The 25,228-nt window shown below is 44.4% G+C and overlaps 1 protein-coding gene across 10 annotated transcripts in view; it reads right to left on the bottom strand.

Moving 5' to 3' along the window:
• Window positions 1–25,228, bottom strand: part of FBRSL1 (fibrosin like 1) — a 1,030,218-nt gene that overhangs the window by 754,760 nt on the left and 250,230 nt on the right. For all 10 annotated transcript variants that reach the window (XM_033954188.1, XM_033954183.1, XM_033954192.1 and 7 more), the window contains exon 2: window positions 22,121–22,312. In XM_033954188.1, coding sequence (XP_033810079.1) covers window positions 22,121–22,312 — 192 coding nt within the window. The remainder of the gene's footprint in view (window positions 1–22,120; window positions 22,313–25,228) is intronic.

A 25,228-nucleotide genomic window follows, 5' to 3' on the forward strand; every position in this document is an offset into this window, starting at 1 on the left:
ATCCTATACAGAATCAGGGCCATTTTGTCTAGACACCAGTGGACCCAGGGATTTACAGCTGAGACCATTAAAAGGGAACTCTGAATTGCCCTTCATGACTCCTGCCCTGCTTTGTCGAGGCAGCTGCTGTTTGCTTCTGTTCAACACCAGAACTCGCATGCACTGGACTAGCAGCCGGCAAGGATGCGAAGCTGGAAAATGTTGTCTCAGTCTTCTTACGTGCATGGAGGAAGTGAAGGAGAACAGTCGGTATTGCCAGAGAGAAAGGCACAAGCACAGAGGAGCCTTTGTGGTAGAGAACTGAAGCCAGAAATGAGGCATTACAGCCGGAAAGGACAGCTGTACAAGGAGGGCCTTGTGGACCTGATGTGCCATCATATTCTCCGTTTCTAGGTGCTCCGGGAAAAGCAGCTCTAGGGATCATGGCTGAAGCTGTACAAATTAAAATGTTTGAGAAGGCCTCTACATCCAGTTCAAAACTTCGCTCCTGTATCTTGCTAAGTACTGGGTGACATGTTGGCATCACGTCACAGACGAAATGCATCATGCACATAAAACTCAGTTAATACGTGCAAAGATCCAAGCAAAAGCAGTGGGGGAGGAATATGTCAAACCACAAAAAAGTATGCTGATGTTGACAAACGCCCTGAGATCTGAAGTCACGAAGTGTCTGTGGCAGACAGACTTTTTTTTTCTTTTTAGGCAGCGGTACCTCTTTCCACTTTTGCTATTTTTAATTCCTCCCCATGACACGACAGGAAAAGGAAATATAAAAAGCCATCTACAGTTTGTGGTAAGTCCAATTCAGCTGCTGTGTGGGAGGTAAAAAATAAAATAAATTTAAAATAAGCTAGACACCGTGCCAAGAAGAGAGTGTGCATGAGAGGCCTGCAAACAGGTTTCACCAGTTTGGAGAGCAACTAGTATCTGCTTATAAACACAGACATAGCCTTCAACATGAAACAAGACGACACAGTGCTAGAAGTCCATAAACATCTTGGCAGGGAAAAACCCAGCTGACATAGGACTCTCAGTCTGTCCACCTGTCTTACTCGATCTGTGGTCTTTTCTCTCCTTCCCTCTCTTAAGTCCCTGTGCGTCTATCCCATGCATGATGAAATCTGTCTCTGCTTTGGCTCTCACAGCCTCTTCTGAAAGTCCATTCCAGGTATCCACTATACTCAATGAAAAAATAAGGATAGGGGTCGTAGATTTCATATACCGTTTTTGAACCTGAGCTTCTCATTCTATGGAAAATGCTTTTTGTTATACACTATACAGAAACCTGCTAGATATTTATCTCCTATATCAGCTTCCCTTCTTTCTTTTGGGTGGTGCATCTCTGGCCACTTCTGCCACTCCATAAAAGATTTACAGCAGAGGCTACACCCCGTTTTGGTGGCTTTCCTTTGAACTATCTCAATCTGTGGCGTAGTAATGGGGGGCGCCGTGAGGGTGCTGGCATTTGTCCCTCCTCGCCTTCTTGCCACGTGCATGCCTCCCTTTCCCTTCCCCCGTACCTCTTGTTGTTCACCACCACAAACAACAACTTCATGTTCCTCGCAACCATGTCAGCTCCCCCGCTGACGTCACTTCCGGGTGCCGCTGTAGTGAAAACATCTCGTGTGATTTTCGCCTTTGTGTAGTGTAGTGAGGAAAATCCTGCGCTGTATTATTATTATTTGTTAATAGTTTACCTTAAAATCCAGTGTATTTACTGTTAAAATTTGAGTTTGTGGGACCCAGGAATGGATTAATGCAGTTAATATTATTTTCAATGGGGAAAAAATTGTCTTGGAACTCGAACGGGGTTCTGGAACGGATTAAGTTCGGGTTTATTTATTTATTTATTTTTAAAATTTATATACCGTTTTATTCCAAAACGGTTAACAAATAGTTACAAAGCATTAGAGCATTACTCTATTGCGCAGAACTCTCGAGCAGGATTGTTCTCAGCCTTTGATCCACGTTCTTTGACTTAGGACTCTTAGGGACCCCTGAGGAAGACAGGGTCGTCGAAATACGCACCATGTTGGCTCCACAGTTCCCATCTTATGGGTCCTAGACATTTTATTATGTGAATTTTATGAATGTATCTTCAATAAAGCCTGCATCTTGGACACCTTCTCCACAGCATTTTTGTTTTTGGTTACAAATAGATACATACATAAAATATTATAAAATCAGAACAAGGTTAAAACAAAACAAACAGATTCAATCTAATATAATAAAGCCCTACGCGCGCATGCGCACTCCCACCTTCGTGCTCCCATTTTCCGTGCACTGTAGGGCACCGCAGGTAGGAGTGCGCATGCGTGCGAATCCCCCGAGGCGGATGTCGGCTGCTGCAGCGGCTGTCGGTGGCTGCAGGCTCGGCGGCAGGTTGGAGACAGCGCTGATCCTCAGGTCCCCCTCTCCCCTCAGCCATCAAGAGGAAACATAGACGAGGTAAGAAACGCCTCCTTCTCTCCCCCCCCCCCCAACCCAGGCGAGGCGCAGCCGACAAATGTACCCGGAGCTGGAAACGAAACGCCGAGGTCATCTCACTGTGGGAGGGGCGGATGGGAGGGTCAATGGGGTCGGCTGCACGGTGGCGGGGGGGGGGGAGGAATATGGAAACAGGCTGATCACCGGTTCTACTGCACAAGGGGGGTTGGGAGGGAGGGAAATAAAAATGCCGGGTTCTACTGTACAGGAGGAATGGAAGGGGGGGGTAGAAATTTAAAGATGCTACTCATTGGGTCTACTACGCAGGAGGATGGGAGGCAGGCAGGCAGGCAGGCTGGCTTCGGGGGTGGGGTTGGGTCAAAGTCTGGAAGGCAGTGAGGGGGACATAGGAAGGAGGCACGGGGGCACTAAGGACATAGAAAGGGGCACTGAGGGCACTAAGGACACAGGACAGAGGCACTGGGGACACTAAGGACACGGGAAGGAGGCACTGGGGGCACTAAGGACACAGGACGGATGCACTGGGGGCACTAAGGACATGGGAAGGAGGCACTGGGGGTTCTATGGCCACAGGACGGAGGCACTGGGGGCACTTAGGACATGGGAAGGAGGCACTGGGGGCACTAAGGATGTAGGAAGGGGTACTAAGGACATAGGAGGCACTGAGGGCACTAAGGACATAGGATGAGACAGTATGGATATAGGAAGGGAGCCACTGAGGAGGAGGGCACTGTTGTGCAGGCATGGCACAACAGAGAAATACAGGAGGCCAGGGAAACAGAGACAGAAAGAAAGATAGGCAGGGGGCCAGGGAGAGACACAGATAGAAAGAATGACAGACAGACAGCGTCCAAGGAGAAAGAGACAAAGGAAAAAAACACCCAAAATAGACATCTACTCGAGCACCCGTTAATGTAACGGGCTACAATACTAGTCTTTACATAAAATCAATTTCTCAGAGAAATGCATCTACAAATAATTGTGTTTTCAGCATTTTCCTAAATTATCTCTATATCTTATCTCTACATTTTCGGATTTGACCAACCAAGCTATTCCACAACTTAACCCCTGCACATGTAAAAGTTATAAATCACCAAATCTTCCCAGCATATCAAGACATAAACGTTCATAATACTATCTTGTAGACAACTGAATATTTTTCTAAAGTGTGTAGAATCCTCAGAGGACTCACTGTCCTTTATTTAGGGCTCTTTTTACAAAAGTGCGCTAGCGTTTTTAACGCATGCACCGGATTAGCGTGCGCGAGCCGAAAATCTACCGCCTGTTCAAAAGGAGGTGGTAGGGGCAATTTAGCACGCGGTATTCCGCGTGCTAAGGCTCTAGTGCAGCTTTGTAAAAGGAGCCCTTAGAGTTCATAGAAGGATAATATGAGCCAATATCATCAATGGATCCTTTTTTTAAAAAAAAATATTTATCATTTTATTACATCCCATTTACAAAGATGTTAAAGGCAATACAAAAAGTATAAACCTACTTAGTTAAAAAACTAAGGACCAAAAAATAAACAATGAAAACAATCATCTAATATAGTCCACAATCTGAGGAGAAAAGACAAAATAAATAAAGCCCCTCGGGAAAGGGGACATATACAAAAGAAAATCAGAAATTAGGAAATAGAGCAGTATTAAGATATTATCCTATCCATTAATTACCGTATTTTCACGTAGATAACGCGCATCTGTGTAAAACGCGCACACGGGTATAGCGCGCGAAAAACACAAATTTATGTACAGAAATTTTTATATACCGCGCACACCCGTATACCGCGCATGCTGCCCGACTCTCCTTTCGCCCGCCCCGACTCTCCTCTGGAGACCCCGACTCTCTTTTCGCCCGCCCCAACTCTCCTTTCCCCCTTGAAGTCCTGTCCCTACCCTGAAAGCCTGATGCCCCCCCCCGACGTCCGATTCACCCCCCCGCAGGACCGCTCGCACCCCCACCCCGAAGGACCGCTCGCACGCACCCGCACCCCCACCCTGAAGGACCGCTCGCACCCCCACCCCGAAGGAGCGCTCGCACTCCCACCCCGAAGGACCGCTCGCATCCCCATCCGAAGGACCGCTCGCACCCCCACAGCCTCCCCCCCTTCCCCCATGGAGAAGCTGCTACCTTGCTTCCGGATGACAGCGAACCCAGCTGTTTCCTCTGCCGGCGGTCCCGCCCCTTCTCTGAGCCCTGCTGCGCTGCTTTTTCTTCCGGCGGTCCCGCCCTTTCTCTGACGTCAGAGAAAGGGCGGGACCGCCTGAAGAGGAAGCAGCGCAGCACAGGGCTCTGAGAAGGGGCAGGACCGCCGGCAGAGGAAGCAGCTGGGCTGGCATCCAGAAACAAGGTAGACAGCTTCTCCATGGGGGAGGGGGGAGGCTGTGGGGGTGCGAGCGGTCCTTCGGGTGGGGGTGCGAGCGGATCTTCGGGGTGGGAATGCGAGCGCTCCTTTCGGGTGATGAATCGGGAGTCGGGGGGGGAGGAACTATGTAAAAAAAATTTTGTACAATGCGCTCACGCGTATAATGCGCAAGGGTATGCGCGGTTTGTAAAAACCACGTATAACGCACACGTTATATGCGAGAAAATACGGTAGACACCACATTAATAGCCTGTTTCATTTAGACTGTGTAGAGATTCCTTTAACCTCCAGGAAAAAACCTAATTGGGTAGGTTCAAAGAAAATATATTTACTCCCTTGATAAGAGACAAAACATTTACATGGAAATCTCGACTGGAACACTGCTCCCAAAGTAATCACCTTTGGTCGATAAGTCAAAAATTCTTTCCTCCTGGATTGTGTTCACTTTGAGACATCTGGAAATATATATATATATATATATACCCTTTCACCTAAATAGGTGATCTGATTTAAATTTGAAACTCTCACACGTTATGGCTCATGTTTTGATCTGGTTTCGGTCTATAGTCACGTTGTCTCTCCGTACCTTGAACGCTCTAGTAACTATGGCTGCGTGTCGTGTCTTCTATATATATATAGGCTTAGATCAGCTTGTTGTATCACGTGGATATTATTGTATGCATTTCATTTATATGTTCAACATGTCAGTATCTTGCCTCGTTAACACTTCTCTTTCTGTACTTAATGTACATTGTATATTAAAATCAATAAAATATTTGAACTAAAAAAAAAAAAAATACAATTTCAACAGCATTTTTTTTATCTTGTAAGAATACCAATGAGACCAATAATGTCGCCCACCCCTGAATTTCAAAATCGGAAGATTGCAAAATAGTAGAAACATCCAACTGTGTATTTTCAACTGCTACAGCTTTTTCCTTTTGCATTTGTTTTAAATAATAGATTTTTTTGTATCGGGGGGAGACTTGCTTCTGGAACATTTAAAGCAGTCAACATGAAATTCTTAAACAGTTCATGAGGAGGCATAAACTTAGCAACTGGAAAATTAAGAATCCTCAAATTCAGATTTTTTTGTTGGTTTTCTAAGTTTTCAATCTTCCTTAAGATCATCATTTTTTCTGTCATTCTAATTCTGATATATATATATTTTTAGCTATGGTAACCAGAACTGTGTGCAATTCTCAAGGTAAGGATGCACCATGGAGTGGTACAGAGGCATTATAATATTTTTGGTCTTATTTAATATCCCATTCCTAGTACAGTACTCCCACGATATTCGTGGGAGTTCCATTCCAGGAACCTCCGCGAATCTTGAAAAACCGTGAATATGATTTTTAGCGGGGGAGACAGGAGAGGGCAGCTGGAGAGTAAGGAGAGAGCCGCTGGAGCGCCAGCGAGTGAAGGAAATCACTTGCGGTATGCTCCGACCGCCTCTTCCTGCACTAAAGTCGGGCCTCACCAATCAGGAGCAGCTTTGACACGCAGCTCTTGATTGATAAGGCTTGAATTTAGTACAGGAAGAGGCAGTTGGAGCATACTGCGAGTGATTTCCTTCACTCACCAGCGCTCCGGCTGCCCTCTCCTGCCTCTCCATCTGCCCTCTCCTGCCCAGTCATTCGCGGTGAGAAAATACCGTGAATGACTGGGACCGTGAATCACCAACTGCAAATGACTGGGGGAGCACTGTAATTCCTAATAATTCCTAGCATCCTGTTTGCTTCTTTTTTTTTTTTTTTTTGCAGCTACTGCACACTGGGCAGAAGATTTCAGCGAAGTGTCTACAATAAAACCCAGATCTTTTTCTTGGGTACTGACTTCTAGAAGGTGGACCCCTGCATAAGTTAACTATGATTTGGATTATTCTTCCTGACATGCATCACTTTGCATTTGTCCACATTAAATTTCATCTGCCATTTGAATGCTCAGCCTTCCAATTTTCTAAGGTCTTTTTGCAAGTTTTCAGTCCTCATGTGTTTTGACAACTTTGAATAGTTTTTTGTCATCTGCAAATTTAATTACCTCACTTGTCGTTCCAATTTCCAGATCATTTATAAATATGCTAAATAGCACTGGTCCCAATACAGATCCCTGTGGCACTCCACTATTTACCCTCCTCCATTGAGAAAAATGGCCATTTAACGCTACCCTCTGTTTCTGCCAAATAACCAATTCTTAATCCACAACAAGCATTGTCTCCTATCATAACTCCTTAATTTTCTCAGGGGTCTCTCATGAAGAACTTTATGAAAAATTGAGATACATTACATCAGCTAGATCACCTTTATCCATATGTTTATTCACACCTTCAAAGAAATGAAGCAAACTGGTGAGGCAAGACCTCCTCTTAGCTGATTCTGCCCAGTTAAACCATGTTTGTCTACGTGTTCCGTAATTTTATTTTTTTATAGTAGTTTCCAATATGTTGCCCAGGACTGAAGTCAGGTTCACCAGTCTGTAATTTCCCGAATCACCCTGGAAACCTTTACTGGTGTAACATTGGTCATCCTCCAATCCTCAGGTACTATGGTCGATTTTAGCAACAGGTTATATAGATCACTAACAGCAGATCAGCAAGTTCATGTTTGAGTTCTTGTAGTGCCCTGTGATGTACACCATCCGGTCCAGGTGATTTACCATTCTTTAACTTGTCTTCCAGGTTCACTGAGATTTCTTTCAGTTCCTCTGCATTGTCAGCCTTGAAAACCATTTCTAGTTCAGGTAGATCTCTTACATCTTCTTCCATAAAGACTGAAGAAAATAATTTATTCAATCTCTCTGCCAGTGGCATAGTAAGGGGGGAGGTGGGGGACAGTCTACCCCAGACATCATCTTCACCAGTGAGGGGGGGAGGAGAGGGCCAGCGCCTCTCCTCCTCTCCCTGTAGACCTCTTTAAATGTTCGCCATCGCAAGCAGCATCTTCCACTCGTGCCGACCTCGACTCCCTTCTGGCGTCACTTCCTAGTCACAGGACCAGGATGTGACATAAGAAGAGAGCTGAGGTTGGCCCAAACAGTCTCATGCTAGTGAATGTTTCAAGAGGTACGCGGGGGGTACTCAAGTGGCAGGGAAGAAGGGAGAGGCACACAGTGCAGCAATGCCAGGTGCCACCATCCAGGCGCCAATGGTCTTATACTCCCTGAGTGCCCCTTCTGCTCCTTGATGATCCAATGGTCCCACAGATTCTCTCACAAGTTTACTGCTTTTAATGTATCTGATAAAGTTGTTACTATGAGTTTTTGCCTCTTTGGCCAGTTTCACTTCATATTCTCTTTTAGTTTTCTTTGTCCATGCCTTGTAACTAAATTGCCAGTGCTTATGTTGCTTCTTATTTTCTTCATTCGGATACTTTTTCCATTCTTTAAAGCAGGGCTGCCCAAGTCCGGTCGTCGAGATCTCCTGGCAGACCAGGTTTTCAGGATATCCACAATGAATATGCATGAGAGAGAGATTTGCATACCAAGAAGGCAGTGCAGGCAAATCTCTTTCATACATATTCATTGTGGATATCCTGAAAACCTGGCCTGTCAGTAGATCTCGAGGACCGGACTTGGGCAGCCGTGCTTTAAAGGATGCTCTTTTGGCTCTGTAGCCTCTTTTACTTTAACTTTTAACCTGTTTGTGAGACTGGCCAGTGCACCACAAGAAAAAGTAAATAGCTGAACTCGCCATTTCTCAGCCCTGGTTGCAATTAAAAAGTCCCCCTCCCCCCCTTCCCCAAACATCAGTCACTCACTTTCTTGGCAAAACTTCAAGCTACACAAAGAAAGGCGCTCGTTTGAGACGTCATTAAAACAAAACGCTCCTAGACACCCTCTGTTCCCCTCACCCACCCTTCCCTGCCCCACCACAGACACAGTTACTTTTCCTAAGAGACTGAGATGTGCTTCCTCAAGACCTGTATAATCACAGTACTTCATGTACACCATCAATCAGTCTGAGGTATGAAAATTACCTCCCCGAAGACTTCATGGAGATCGAGAGCAGGAGCTGTGCAACAGCCCCAGGCAGCTCTTTGTGAGCGCAGTACTGCCGAACAACGGAACACCACAGAATCTTTGATATGTTTTCCCAAAAAAGCCAACATAAATGATAAAATGTCTTTAAACCAACAGCCGGCTCATTATCAACACTACAGAAAGACACTTCAGACTCCTATATGAATCTTAATAGAGTCGGCTGAAAATTAGATGTATTGCGGAGGTAGATTTCACGGGCAGGGAAGGCCATACATTCTTCCATTCTTTCCAGCTATCTCAGCCTGCAGTCACTGGATTGTGAATCCAACGAAGCCATCATATCCGTGCTCAGAACCTGCTGCTGAAGGTGGCCATTTTGTGCTTTAGTGACTGAGTGGTGATGCCAGCTTGTCCCGCCCCAAGACACCACAGAGCAGCAGCAAAAGAGGGGGAGGGGGAGGAGAAAGCTTTAAAACGAATTAGCTAGGCTTCCTAGAGCAGTGGTTCCCAACCCTGTCCTGGAGGACCACCAGCCCAATCGGGTTTTCAGGCTAGCCCTAATGAATATGCATGAGAGAGATTTGCATATAATGGAAGTGACAGGCATGCAAATCTGCTCCATGCATATTCATTAGGGCTAGCCTGAAAACCCGATTGGGCTGGTGGTCCTCCAGGACAGGGTTGGGAACCACTGTCCTAGAGTCTCAAAACTTCTTATTCAAGCTGATGGGTGGATTACAGCGGACATGGACGTGCAGCTTTAGCTGCTTTCTTTATTTGGTTTAATTCACACCTTTTCCAGTAGTGGCTCAAGGTGAGTTAAATTTAGGTATACAAACTAGTTTCCTGTCTCCAGTCTAACCCCCTTCTTCCATTAAACTGCGCTAGCAGTTTTTAGCGCAGAGAGCTGTGCTGAATGGCCCGCGCTACTCCCGACGCTCATAGGAACTCTATGAGTGTCGGGAGCTGCGTGGGCCATTCTGCGCGGCTCCCCTCGCTAAAAACTGCTAGCGCAGTTTAACGGAAGAAGGGGATTAGACTGGAGACAGGAAACTAGTTTGTATATCTAAAGGCCCTAAGTTTCTATGCAAGTCAATGGAGAATGAAATGACCTGTCTTAGGTCACCAGGACTAGCAATGAGATTTGAACCCTAGCTTCCCTGGTCTTCAGCCCACTGCTCTAACTACTGGGGCAAGAGGTGTGATTCTCTAAACAGCACCATCGCGTGATTGACACACACAATCGGCAGCCACTTTTAAGGCAGCCACAGACAATGGCGCCATTTGGTGAATTCGGGCGTATGTTTTTCTGCTACTACCTTGACTTCTCTGAGTGCTCGTTTTATCCCTTGGTCATCTAGCAGTCCAACTGACGCCCTCTTAAGCTTTTTGTTTTGAATGTCCTTGGTGTTTGCCTCTACTGCGCACTTCTTTACAAAGTCTCTTTGCCTGCTTTATTCTTCTTTCCAACCCAGTGAGGTTGTAAACAATTTTACAAAAGAGGATGAGAATGTCACTCATTCAGTTATTTAAGCTCACACTTTTCCTAGTCTGCCTGGGGACAAAATAGCTCTGAATACTTAATGAAATGGAATGAAACTTAGCAGGCGGGGAAAAAAAACAGTAAAAACACATATTAAGTTTTAAAAAAAGGGGCCCAATCAGACTGGAGAATCCAGAGAAATAAGCATTTCCATGGGAGGAGTTCCAAAACAACTTTTATTCTTCCTATCTGCACTGCAACTTTAATATATGGTGCTCTTTCTCACTAATCTGATCTGCCCTGTCAGTATGAGAACGGGATGAACAAAAAGAAATAAGGGTGACAGAAGGAGAAAGTATGAGAAATGAGGGTAGCAATACAAAGGCCTCAAGTGGTCTGATCCCCTCTTAATCTCCAACCTCCACATGCTTCTCTCAGTAAAGATCATAACAAAGCATGGCATTAAATTATTGGCTAGGAAAGGAAACATATATTTATAAAGGAATGCATTCCATTGTAGAATGGACACCGCTTCTTAACAAGGGAATGATTACAGGCATGGAGTAATGTTAGAACTCCTCCTCGCTGACAGGGACGACACCTTAATCTAATTTCGGAAAGAGCCCTTAAATCACTTCTTTGTATCTTTGTCCAAAGATTAGCAGGAGGCTGCCATTTCAATGCTCAGTTTGATTTACAAAAGAACTGCTCCTAGATACAGCTACACATCACAGAGATAATTCAGCAAGGAGTGGAGGGGGATGGAGAAGCAGAGACAAGAGGAAAAACATGGAAAGAAGAACAGAGAGGAGAAAGGAGAAGAGGAAAAGAATGGCAGGAAAGGAGGAGAGAAAAAGGAGAAAGCAAGGAGTATAGGGGAGAGGACATCACAGTAAACATAGTAACACAGTAAATGACGGAAGAAAAAGACCCTCACAACATCAGAGTTCATCCAAAAACAGAGATGAGGCAGGAAATTATAAGCCAGTAAGCCTTACTTTGGTGGTTGGAAAGGTAATGGATGCACTGCTCAAGGAAGAGATAGTGAGTTTTCGGGAATCCAACGGGGGTTGCAAGATCCAATACAATATGGTGTCACCGAAGGAAAATTATGCCAAAACCAATCTAATCAATTTCTTTGAATGGGTGACCAAAGAATTGGATAGTGGACATACACTGGATGTAGTCTATTTGGATTTCATTAAGGCAGGGGTGTCAAAGTCCCTCCTCAAGGGCTGCAATCCAGTCAGGTTTTCAGGATTTCCCCAATGAATATGCATGAGATCTATTTGCATGCACTGCTTTCATTGTATGCTAATAGAGCCCATGCATATTCAATGGGGAAATCCTGAAAACCCGACTGGATTGCAGCCCTCGAGGAGGGACTTTGACACCCCTGCATTAAGGTCTTTGACATGGTTCAATATAAAAGGCCTCGAAGGAACAGGAGATACCGCCTTCCTAGGACTTGAAAAGCAAGCAACAATGAAGGAGACCTTCGAGGCTCAGTCACTTTATTATTTAATAAGACTCGACACGATCATTTCGGCCCTAAAAAGCCTGCCTCAGGAGTCTGAACGATGATTGAAACGTGATTCTTAGAAAGTATCACAGACAATCAATACCTGCATTGTAGTATGTGAAAGCATGTTAATGAGTTCTATTTATTTTATGATGAAACAATGCTTAGCAATCGAGTTGTTCAACGTTGAGAGACGCGAGTCTCATCTGGAGATGTTTGTGACATGCTGTCAGCACAAAAACGAAAGAGGCTCATAAATAAATTCTGCAGGCTAAAGTTAGGACATAAGGTGGCAAACTGGACTGGGAACTGGTTGAATGACAGATAGCAGAGGGTGATGGTTAATGGAGTTTTCTCAAAGAATAGAAATGTCTACTTTTTGTTTGCTCGTTTTCCTTATCCAGTATATCAGTACCAAAAACTGAATGAGGATTCACTGAATAAATGAAAATTCAAGTGCTAATTATATTGATACTTAATATTCAGCCTCCTAGTCTCTCCTCCTCCTGCTGGTCTTGATAGGCACCTTTTAAAAAATTATTTGGGGAGGGGGGTTGGGTGGGTCCACTCAACCTACTATATGTTTATGTTTATTAAAAGTCTTTATATACTGCTTAATTTACCAAGCAGGATCAAATCGATTAACAAAACAATTAATAAATTATTGAAAAGAACTCCATTAAAATAGGAAAGGAAAAATAAATCACAATATACAAATTAACATAACCAACTTACTTACAATGCATCAATAATATATAAATAAAATCATAATATAAAATAATATGATATTGATTGAAACTATGGGAGTCCTTTTTCTAAGGCGAGCTGGCCGTTTTAGCGCACATTAAAAATTAGCGAGTGCTAAACACTAATGCGTGCTAACGTGTCCATTAAATCCTATGGATGCTTTGCCGCGTTTTAGCATTTAGCGTGCGCTAAATCGGCTACCACACTTTAGGAAAAGGACTACTATATATATATATATATATATATTTTAAATAAGATATTGGGGGGTGTAGGAGTCCACTCTTTCACTATTTCTTTAAATACTGGGGGTCAGAAAGGAATCCACTTTCTGCTTGCTTTCCTGACCTGGTACAGATAGATAAACCAGAAAAATAATTTTAGGTAAGTCATGTTGGCCCATGAAGCCAGTAAAGAAACTAATACTAATGCTAGCAACTTTACCCTACCTCGTTGCAGAAGATAAGCTCCCAGCAATACAAACCTATATGTTAAGCTTTCAGGGCTTGAGTGCATTTCTCTGCACTGATCAGTAATAGCCAATGCCTTAGTTAACATAGGATTTAAATGGCAGTGCAGATACATGAACATACATTCTTCCACACATATTTCTGCATGGTAAAATCTTTCCTGTGAGTGTCGTAAAGCTATATGCACAAAAATGTGAGCACAACCTGTCGCTAAGTCTTGTGTACAGCTTAGTGCTCCTTATTTAACCATTAGGCATATCCTAATGGTTAGTGCAGTAGGCAGTAGTATAGTAAGGGGGTGGCGGACCGCCCCGGGCATTGTCTTGGTGAGGGCAAAGGCACCCCCAATGCCGCACGTGCACGCCGCTTCCTTCCCCATACCTCTGTAACATTCCTGGCGCGAGCAGCAACCCCCAAGCTGTTGTCGTGACCTGCGCCTAGGAAGTGACATCAGAGGAAGAGTCGACGTCGTCATGACAACAGCTTGGGGGTTGCTGCTCGCGCCAGGAATTTTGCAGAGGTACAGGGGAAGAGAAGGGGCGGGGAAGGAGCGTGTGGAGGTGGGGGGGTGGAGAAGAGGTTGGGGGAGGGGCGCCACTCACCCTCACTATGCCACTGGCAGTAGGCTAAGAACCACAGGAACCAGGCAGCTCCCTATGATCATGGACATGTCACTTAACCCTCCCCTGCCTCAGGTAATAAACTCAGATTGTGAGATCATTAGGGACAGATAAAGTACTTGCGCAATATATGTAAACCACTTTGGTTGTACCACAGAAATATGCTATATCAAGAATCCTATATAATAATACCCTTAGCGCGCATGCGCACTTCAATCTTTGTGGCTCCGTGTGTCTGTAGCTCTGTGGCCGGCAGGAGTGCGCATGCGCGCTTACAACGGCCCCACACTCGCGGACCGCAAGGTGATGTTGTGTGGTCTGGCCGGCTCCCTTACACTTCATGCCCGAAGTTTATTTTTAAGTTCAAAGCCACGGTGGAGGTTCCTCTCACGAGCCGCACCTGCGTCGGAGAAGGCTTCCGATGCAGGCGGGGATCATGAGATGAGCCGCGGCAACTTTAAACTTAAAAATAACTCCGGCAAAGGACTAAGGGAGCCGGCCAGACTGCGGAAAGGGAAGAGGGGAGGGGGGAATGCTGCTGCTGCTGCACAGGGACGCAGAAGGGGGAGGGGGAGGGAATGCTGCTGCGGTTTCTGCACACGGAAGTGGGGGGAGGGAAATGCTGCTGTTGCACAGGGAAGTGGGGTGGGGAGTGAAATGTTGCTGCACAGGGAAATGAAGGGGGAGGGAATGCTGCTGCACAAGGAAATGGAGGGGAGCGAATGCTGCTGCGGCTGCTGCACAGGGAAGTGGGGGGGGGGAAGGAAATGCTGCTGCTGCATTGGAAGCAGGGAGAGAGACAGAAAGAAAGAAAGACAGACAGCGGGAGGGAGGGAGAAGTAAAGAAAGATAGACAGCGATAGGGAGACAGAAAGAAAGGAAGAAAGACACAGGGACAGAGAGAGAGAGAGAGAGAGAGAGAGAGACAAAAAAACAGACAGACAAAGAGGGCCAGGGAGAGAGACAGACAGAAAGAGATAGGGGTAGGGAGAGAGACAGAAAGAAAGAAAGACAAAAAAGACATATATTCTAGCACCCGTTAATGTAACGAGCTTAAAGACTAGTCTAATAATATTACTACTTCTCCTCAAGACACAGAAGAACCTCGAACCCTTTCGCCTTCCCCCCACTCAAAGGCACACAACGCAAGAAAATGTTTGACAACCTTCTGGCAACACAAGCAGCAAAAATCAACCATTCCATCTCCAATCTTATGACAATATCAGACAACTTCAAAACATTCAGAAAAGAAATCAAAACCCTGCTTTTCAAAAAATTCATCCAAATATCTTAACCCCTCCTCTTTTACCTCCAGAAGATTCACCTACCTTCAGATAACCTTCCCCCAAATTACCCACCTTAACACCTTCCAATTAAACAAATACCATAAATAGATTGTAACCTACCCTCTCTAACTGCATTCCATATGTATTTTTCATACAGTTCTTCACTGTCAGTTTAATTTCCATCCTATAAGTTCACATAGAATTTTTCTTTTTTCAACCATCTTTATTTTCTCTTCTTTATTAATTTCCAGGTACTTTAGTTAGATTGTGAGCCTTCGGGACAGTAAGGGAATTTTTTAAGTACCTTCTTACTTCTCATTTATAATCTTAATGTATATTTTCTTCAAACCGCTTAGAACCTAACGGATGTAGCAGTATATAAGAAATAAATTACATTACATTACATTACTTCCAACTACTGAAAATAACTGTATTCATCCTATACAATTGTGCCTCTCTCCTCCCTGATAAATAGGACCTTGGCTTCCAAAAGGTTTTTCCCGTCTGTGTCTATGACAAAACTATAGAAAATAGAGTTCCCTTGGCAGGACCATGTCAGGAACAGCAAAGTCCACAGAGACATAACCCTTTAACCCCCAGATTTCCCTCCAACAGGGCTAAGCTTGTAGGGTTAATGCATATCCCAAGAGGAATCAGGAAGTTAATCTGACCACCACAAAGCACTTAACTAGTACAGGGTCACATCTTTACACAGTTTTGCTAGAGACTTTCCTCTCTGCTGAACAGATGCTAAAACTGAAAAATTTATAAATGATCATTTCCAGGCCTGCTTAGCTGATAAACAACCGAATACATGTTTTATTTGCATTTAACTTAACCCACCAAGCACAGACATTTACTATTAATTAACAGAGCAATGAGATCTGCCTACCCATCTGGTGTCACATACAGATCCAAAGGTTACAGATGGAGATTCATTCCAGTACAGCAAAATAAACACAAAATGCACGTTTCATATTTGGCATTCAAAATACTTTCCATACATGATTCTTAAAAAAAAAAAAAATAACATTGAACTTGACTGCCCTCAGGATGCTTAAGACTACATTTAGACCAACCCAGCACTTGTGTGGCAGGAAAGTTTCACTGAAATGCTCCACAAAGGGACCATATGAAATACCACTGCTTTGGCACTGAATTCACAAGAAGGCTGCCTCCAGACCAGTGGTCTCAAACTCCTCTCTGATATGAAAAGATAATGAGTTCCATATAAGTCAGTGGTCTCAAACTCGCGGCCCGCCAGGAACTATTTTGAGGCCCTCGGTATGTTTATCATAATCACAAAAGTAAAATAAAACAGTTTCTTGATCATATGTCTCTTCAGCTATAAATTACAATATTATTATTATAAGACTTAGCCAAAAGGAAAGATTTATCTATAATAATAAAATGCTAAGCGTGCATGTGCACTCTTACCGCGTGTTCCCTGAGATCTGATCTGTCGGGCTGTGGTCGGTAGGAGTGCGCATGCGCACCAGACAAGCCTCCCTGCTCTCCACCTCACGCCGCTGCAGTGGGTCCTCTCACGAGATGCACCTGCATCGGAAAAGGATTCCGAAGGTGGCGATTGTGAGGGGAGCCGCTGTGGCACCTTCAAAATTAAAAATAAACTTCGGCCAGAAACAGCCCCACACTCGCGGCTCGGCTTGGAAGAGGCGCTCGCGCCAAGTAGAAGAGGCACTCACGGCAGAGCTCAGGCGGCTGAGGCCCGCAGCCAGTCTGGGAGAAGGAGAACATGTGCACGATGAGCTTGCTGGGCAGAGACGAGGCGCCCACTGTCCCCGCACGGAAGGTTCCGCGGTGTACAACCAGCATCCCCAGTCCCCAACAGACCACCACGTGCCTGCAACAAAATCTTCAGCGAAAAGACTGCAGGAAGGGGGCGGAGCTCCTCTGCCAAGTCTGTCACGGCAGGAACCTACCACCTTGCCACGTGGAGAGGGGGGTGCGCAAGCTCCTACAGAGCCAGTGAGAACTTTTGGGGAGGCCACAACCCCTGTGGGTGCTGCAGGACATGGGAGAGATAAAAGGAAGGGAAAAAGGCTACTGTTGGACAGGGGGAGCAGGCAAGGGGTGGTGGACAGCTGAGGAAAGAGAGAGAGACAGAAAGAAAGAGAGACAGACAGAAAGCGGCCAAGGAGAGAGTGAGAAAGAAAAAAAGAAAGACACACACATCTATTCTAGCACCTGTTAATGTAACGGGCTTAAAGACTAGTAAACTATAAAGAGTTTTACCTCATGCAAAATTGTAATTTCTTTAATAAGACATTAACTATTTTTTTCTGAGGCCCTCCAAGTACCTACAAATCCAAAATGTGGCCCTGCAAAGGGTTTGAGTTTGAGACCACTGCTCCAGACTAACCAAGCATCAGAGGAATATACATGGTAGTAGGTGGAAAAGCTCTGATGTTTATAAAGGGGTACACACACCACACTGATAACACTGAAAAGTGCTAATGTACCAAAGGAACTTTGGGCTAGATTCACAAAGCAAACTGATTGTGTACCGATCGGTTTGCGCTCACTTTCCGACTACGGCTCGATTCACTAACCTTCCTCCAGACCCCATCCGCACCCGATGTGTTCTGCGCATGCAAATGAGTAAAAAGGCATGTAAATTTCTTAAGACATCAATTCATGAAACCATTTCGTCCAAACCGACTGGCCTTTCCGATCCAAAAAGTTTTGACTGCTGAGGACCAGTCACTTTACATCCTCGATGACTATTCCTGCATAGCAACTACCGCGTGCATGTTAAAAACCCTATTAAAAATATATATCTACCACGCAAAAAATCCAAAATATATCTAAACTTTAAATATATATAAACTTTCATGTACATAAGTGTTAGAAATATTTTTTTTATTTTTTTGGAATGCGCATAGCGAGCGCGGGAGTGAATCTCAGATTTGTAAAGGGCATGGGGAGAAAATTGGGGATTAACCCCGTGCTCTCCTTGCGTATTGTACATTTCATATATCAAGGCCAAATTAAAAATAAAATCAAAAATAACTTTTAAGGGTCAGCTCCCCCCCCCTTCCAGCTAGATTGTCACGTGCATCTGACGTCACGGTGTTGCCTTTGGTTGCTTCGTGCTTCAAGGCAGAAAGAGCCGCACAGCCTCCTGGGATTCGTAGGCTATATATAATAGCACATGATCCTAGCGCATTCAACTGCTGTTAACTGTTGTGCCTTCTAGCAACTTAACAGTTCTTTTCCTGAGAGAAATGAACGGCACTCGTCGGCTACGCTATCTGTTTCTTTTGGAACACGAATATGCCAAGGAGAGGTTGGTAAAAACTACAGTTCTTATATTGCATTTTTTACGACAACAATGCTTTGCGTGAGCCTACCAATGACATCCGCGATTAAACCCCGCCCCATTTCTACGCAGTGAAGTCCTAAAGAGCTAGCACTTGCGTTATGTGCTTCAAAACCAACAAGGATACAGTGCGTATGCGCATCAATTGATGTTACAGCGAGACGTGTGCACGAATGGGGGCGTGTTTACGATTTGATAATTTGCATGGACAAGCTTTACTGAATCGATCGGCCAGAATGACTCGGAAAGCGATTTGTGGACTTTAGTGACTCTAGCCCATACTTTCTTGACACTTGTAATGAAGAGGGTAATAGCCAAATAAGTGAGGAAAGCGTGCAGACCACAGCTCACAGAATTCTTTCCAACCTCTCTGTGTAGTTTTTGGAAGTGCGAGGCAGAGAGGGAGTACAATGCAGAGGGGGAGTTTTGAAGGACAGGGCAGGCAGAACGGTTGTGGGACAGTTGGCGGGATAGTTTTTAGGATGGGAGCAGTTTGGGTATGTTGGAAGAGCAGACGACAGGGGGAGGCAGTGTGAAAGAAGAATTCCATAACTGTGTTTTACTGTTGGTAAGTTTCTAGGCTGCAGAACCTGGAATACCGCCAAAGAAATGCATTGGAACTTTTGAGGAAGGGGGGGTACTTATTTCTCTGAAACCCCCATACCAGTTAGTACATTTTTCAAATCAATCTGGTGGGGGGGATACAATTAGGGTCTGATTCTTTGAAGGACGCCAATCTTTGCGGCTTCCTAAGAAGTGGCTGCCGATCGTGTGTCAATTACTCATCGGCATCCTATAGAGAATCGCGTCTACTTTTACTAAGAGACACCTTAAATGTAGACCAGCATTTTACAGGCCTACATTTAAGGTGTCTATCTCGCAGCTACAGAGATGCGTAGGAATGCCTACTGATGCCCAAAGACCACTTCTGGTGGAGACCATACCCATGCCACACCTTGGGCATCTATAATAGTCTCTATGTGTCTCCTTAGACGTGTGGCATATGCCTACAATGTAGGCATCCTTCCCTGTCTGCATTTTTTTTTAACGTATGTCCTGATTGGCTGTGGACGGCGGTAGGACACCTACTGCCATCTACAATTGGAATGCCCGTTTGTAGAATCAGCCCCTTAACCTTTTTCACCACATGCCAAGTTTCATTCCATAACAAAAAAAAGGAAAATCTATCTTCCACACTGTAACTTAGCAAACCAAAAAGAAAAGAGGAAGTGGGACAATAGTCTCTGGATGACAACACACTTACAGTTCCGGGACACAGGAAGCCGATGCCGACGCTCTGTGCTGGTGAAGGGCCCTGAGCATCTGCGCATGCTCAAGGCTTGCTGGACTCCCTTCAAGAATCCAGGAGAACCATCAGGCCTTGAGCACGCACAGACACTCAAGGCCCTTCACCAGCACAGAGCGTTGGCATTGGCTTTCCAAGTCTTGGAACTGTAAGTGCGATGACAGTCTGGGGCAGGGTGGAGTGAGTAGTGAAGGACAAAATTGACTAAGCCACTGTTCTTTAAGTCTTCAATGCTGCCATGGCCTTCTCTGTACTGTTCTTTTGCACCAGTCCACCCCCTTTCGAAGCAACTTCCTGTTTCCACTTGGGCAGACCACAGAAAAGGAATGGTGCAGAGGAGACGCAGGCAGCGCAAGGGAATTACTTCCACGCCAGCGACCATGTAATTTTCGTGGTGAGGGGAGCTTTGGAACTAGGTAGGGAAAACATTTTGTGGGACCAGGGTGAGGGAGAGAGAAAGGAGGGGGGAAATGCTGAATGGGAAGGGCAGAGAGGAAAGGAAGGAGATAGAGGCACATGGATGGAGGGAAAGGCAAGAGATGGTGTACATCAAGGGTCTCAAAGTCCCTCCTTGAGGGCCGCAATCAAGTCGGGTTTTCAGGATTTCCCCAATGAATATGCATGAGATCTATGTGCATGCACTGCTTTCAATGCATATTCATTGGGGAAATCATGAAAACCTGACTGGATTGCGGCCCTCAAGGAGGGACTTTGAGATCCCTGATGTACATGGATGGAGGGATGGGGAAGAAAGGGAAGAGATCGTGCACAAGGACGGAGGGAGAGGGAAAAGATCGTGCACATGGACGGAGGGAAGTGGAAGAGGAGAGAAAAGAAGAGAGGGAAGAGATGGTGCACATGGATGGAGGAGAGGGGAAGAGCTGGAAAAATTGATTTGAGATGGAGGTAGAAAAATGGGAAGAAAACTGAATATGAAAATCAGTGCCAAAGATGGATGTAGTGCAATATATGAAGGAGAGGAAAGAAACAGCAAGTGCATAAGGAGACCTTGGAAACAGAGTTAAGAGTAAAGAGGGAGCAAGATGATCAGAAAAATAAAATTGCCAGATAAAGGTAAGAAAATGTTTTATTTTCATTTTAGTGATTGAAATAGTCAATTTTGAAAATTTACACCTGTTTTTATAATTTGAACTGTTCGGGAAGAAATGCATTTCTTTCTATTTCTTTTGTGGTGTACTGTGTGCAGAGTTTGGCATATTAGGGTTTCATTTGTGTACAACAGAACTTTTAGGGCTCCTTTTATCAAGGTGTGCTATGGGGGTTAGCGCATCGGACATTTCATCATGCTCTAACCCCCGCGGCAGCCTAAAATCCTAATACCTCATCAATGGAGGCGTTAGGTACTAGCACGGCAGGCAGTTTAACGCGCGGTATTCCACGCGTTAAACCGCTACCGCGCCTTTGTAAAAGGACCCCTTAATTTGTGAGTTTGTATTTGAAAATAATTTTTCTGTTTTCCGTATGTGAGACTGAGGCCAGGTGTTCTGGCGGGGACAGAAGTTCAGAAACTTTGGTTGGTGTCGTGTCCCCAAGTAGGAAGATATTTGTCAGCTCTCAATAGCCACAACTGAAAAATTAGTGATTACTTATGGCATTACTTACAACACTCACATACCCAAATTTCTAATCTCAATTTATATTCAAATCAACCATTTTTCCTCCTTTTTTGGGGGAAAAAGGTTACCTCGGTTTATATTTGAGTATATACTGTAATTACATTTACATTTAATAAATCTTTCCTGTATCATCCAGAGATTATTGTCCCACTTCATCTTTTCTTTTAAGTTTCATTCCATTAAGGTTTTGGAGAGTTATTTTGCCCATGGACAGATATTAACTGACCCTTTTATATAATTCTTTCAAACTTCCCACGTGTTGAAAAGAATAAAAAAGCTGAATTCCTTGATTTATGCACCTAAGTTTGGGACAGAAATCTGTCCCCTATTTTCAACCGAAGTCACTTAAATTGAGAAGCCTAGAAGTTATGACTTTCAATGTAGGTCTGTCATTCATTTGCCTAAATTTAGAAGCCTTGTTGCTCAGTGGCGTGGCTGGGGAGGTTGGCATCTGGCATCGCTGTGCAATCCCTCCCCTGCTGTGCCATGTGTCTCCCCCCACCCCTGCTTGAGTGCACCCCACCCCTCACATACCTCGTGAGCAGTATCGTCCGCTTGCTGCTTGCGCCGGCCTTGGATGGTCCCGTGACCAGTATGCGACGTCAGAAGGGATCTGAGGCTAGCGCGAGCTGCTAGTGTCACCGAACATTACAATAGGTATGCTGGGGGAGGGGGATGGAGGAGAAGAGGCACTGGAACCCCAGTGAAGATGGCACCAGGGGCGGTCCGCACCCCGTGCCTTCCTTACTACGCCACCGACTGTGCGGCACATCAGAGCTCAATGCCTAAATCGACCCCAGTATGCATGCTACTCGCATTTTAGGCTCCTGGATGTACATGTGTTAGGCAATGAACATGGAGGCCTTTTCTCATTTCCTATCTCAACAAGCTATAAAGAAATGGTTTTACCAGCCCTACCTGTTTAGAGATTTTCAGGGGGAACTTTCGGTCCTTGCCCCGGTCCATCTCCCTTGCTGCGTTCCTCATATTGTTCCTGTGCCCATTTTCGCCTGCTTCTGCTGAAAAGCAGTTCTGCGACTCTCTGGGCTTTTTGCTTGGGTGCCTCTCCCATTTCTCCTTCCTCTCCTGGGGCTTTAATGTTGCATCCTTCTGCAAAGAGGAAAACAAAATGAAAAAGAAAACAATTACATTTTGATGATGAAATGATAACTAGACCACTCTCATATGACAGGGTATTAAATTCAAAGGATTTTACTGGCGCCATTGTGCACACTGGTCCTTTCCCAATTTCCTGGGACTCTAAATCATTTGTATGTATTATCTGCTTCACTCATTTTAATCAGTGACAACACAATTCAGTGTTTGTGACCTCACAGTAATAAAGGCCAGATCATCAAGGTGCCTAGAGAATGACACAGGGAAATGCACAAAGCTCATGTGACAGGGACAGAGCCCGAGGGGGATAGGGACAGTGCCCACAGTGACAAATGTTGTCCCTATGTCATTCTCAAAAAACTTGAGACTACTAATATCAATATGTAAATCTTAGACAATTAGCAGCTGAATTCAAAGATTAAAAGAACTGCAGAAGCTGCTTTCGGATTTAAATGAACTACGTACTGTTAAATGACATCATTTGCGTCTTGTCTGCCTTTGATGTGGCAACATGAGGCTTGTCTGCTAATCAGACTCCTACCATCTGCAGCATCCTTCCATCATGTGCCCAGCTGCTCAAGCATCTTACTGTTGCTGCAACAAATTCAACATCGTTGCTGGCATCACGGCACATTTCCAACATGCAATAGATACTTATTTTCCTGTTCATCCACTACACAGTTTAGGTTCTCTTCTATATCCATGTCCGAAAGACAACCTGATTACCTTCCCAGATGATGTAAAAACATAGGTAACTGAATCATTGGGAAGGCTGTACCCAAACCAGATCAAAATGGAAGACTATTTGTGATTTATAAACAGTTGTACAGAAAATTGTCCCTTTTCATACTTTAATAAAAGATTTAAATATAAAATCATAAGTGTTTGAGGCTTGTGCAAATGAGGACACAGTCTGCAGGGATGGGGACAGAACCTGTGGGGATGGGGACAAACTTTATCCCCATGTCGTTCTCTAAAGGTGCCATGAGCAGCAAGAGAAAAAAGCAGAGCTTCTATTAAACACAATTTTCAATGGACCTGGGAAGAGTATGATGTGAGGTGGGAGGAAGAGGGGCAACATTCAGTGATCCCAGTCTCAGGAAACTATGCTCATATCTTATCTTTTTATTAAGCTTTTGTTTGTTACATTTGATTCTGCGTTGCTTAAAATATAACTGCCTGGAGTCCCCTAAAAGATCTCCTGTTGCTTTTAGGCACTGCAGCTTTAAGGCAGGGCTTGTGAACGTGGAATACAAGGATCACTACATGGGCTGTTATTTAATGTTTAGGCTAATACCTAGAAGAAGGAATCAGAGCTGAGAACGGCAAATGGCACCAAATTATTATATTATACCAAAGAGAAAATATTCCAGTATAATGATACTAATACACTCCAAATTCATAAGGAGGAATGAGATACACGATCCTCAGAGGGTCAAAATACCCGAAAGTTCAAATGGGTAATAACCCATGGAACCCGATCTTCATGGGATCCAAATGTAGCTTATGTAATATATTTTTTCTTTTTCCTAATCTTCTATCCAATGATGAATCATAAATAATTTTTACTTAGCTTATATTTAGTTTATAGCAGTGAGCGCCTCCACCAACATGTCCATGTTTCAGACACTTTCCTCAGGGTCGAGGCTCCCAAATCGTACTCATGCACACGGTAGAAATCGCTCCATCCGAGAGAATTTCATGCTGAAATTTCATGCTGAAATTCTCTCGGATGGAGCGATTTCTACCGTGTGCATGAGTACGATTTGGGAGCCTCGACCCTGAGGAAAGTGTCTGAAACATGGACATGTTGGTGGAGGCGCTCACTGCTATAAACTAAATATAAGCTAAGTAAAAATTATTTATGATTCATCATTGGATAGAAGATTAGGAAAAAGAAAAAATATATTACATAAGCTACATTTGGATCCCATGAAGATCGGGTTCCATGGGTTATTACCCATTTGAACTTTCGGGTATTTTGACCCTCTGAGGATCGTGTATCTCATTCCTCCTTATGATTTTGGAGCGTATTAGTATCATTATACTGGAATATTTTCTCTTTGGTATAATTTACATATCAATTCCAGTTTCTGTATAGCCATACATTTAAGGACCAAATTATTATAAGCACCCAGCAGGATGCCATGTCTGTAAAGGCGGATACAAATATCCTGGTTTGAAATTCAATGTGCAGGCTACAACATCTAAGTAACAAGTTTTGGAAGGAGTAACATTAACACCGGCCCAGAAGAGGTACTGGACCTATATCAGCTGATAATAAGCTGGGAACAAGGGCATGGCACCAAGTGTCAGCAGCTGAGGAAGGGCACCATCCCTGTGTGCCCAGGATGAAGGAAAATAATGCCAGTCTCACTTGGTATAAGACCTCCGTGAGGACCCATAATGAGGTTCAGGCTTGTGCACCCTTATTCCAACCCAATTTCCAACTACCAGAAAGAGTGGAAAAGCAAGACAGTAAGAGCTAACTAGAGACTGAGAGGTAGGTTACTTTAGTTGAAAGATTGCTACATTTGAACATACGAGGGGCATTCAATAATTTATCTACCTCAGTAGGAAAGAAAATAATTTTCAAAAAGAATTGTTTTATTTTTCAATACAGTCCCCCCTGATAACTCCATAAACGTCATCCAGGTTTCCTGTAATGACTTTAACACCTTTGAAAAGATTTCTTCTGTTTGACCTTCAAACCAGGATGTCACAGCTTCCTTGACATCGTCATTCCTTGAAAACCGTTGTTCATGGAGAGATTTCTTCAAAACTCGGAACAGGAAATAATCCGAGGGAGAGGTGAGGACTTTAGGGTGGACTAGGTGAGGACTTTCAGCTGCTGAAACCCACGTTCTCGGATGGCAGCCTGTGATTGTCATGACATGTGCGCTAGCACAT

This window comes from Geotrypetes seraphini, chromosome 8 (genome assembly GCF_902459505.1).
Source record: "Geotrypetes seraphini chromosome 8, aGeoSer1.1, whole genome shotgun sequence".
NCBI classification, from domain to species: Eukaryota; Metazoa; Chordata; class Amphibia; order Gymnophiona; family Dermophiidae; genus Geotrypetes; species Geotrypetes seraphini.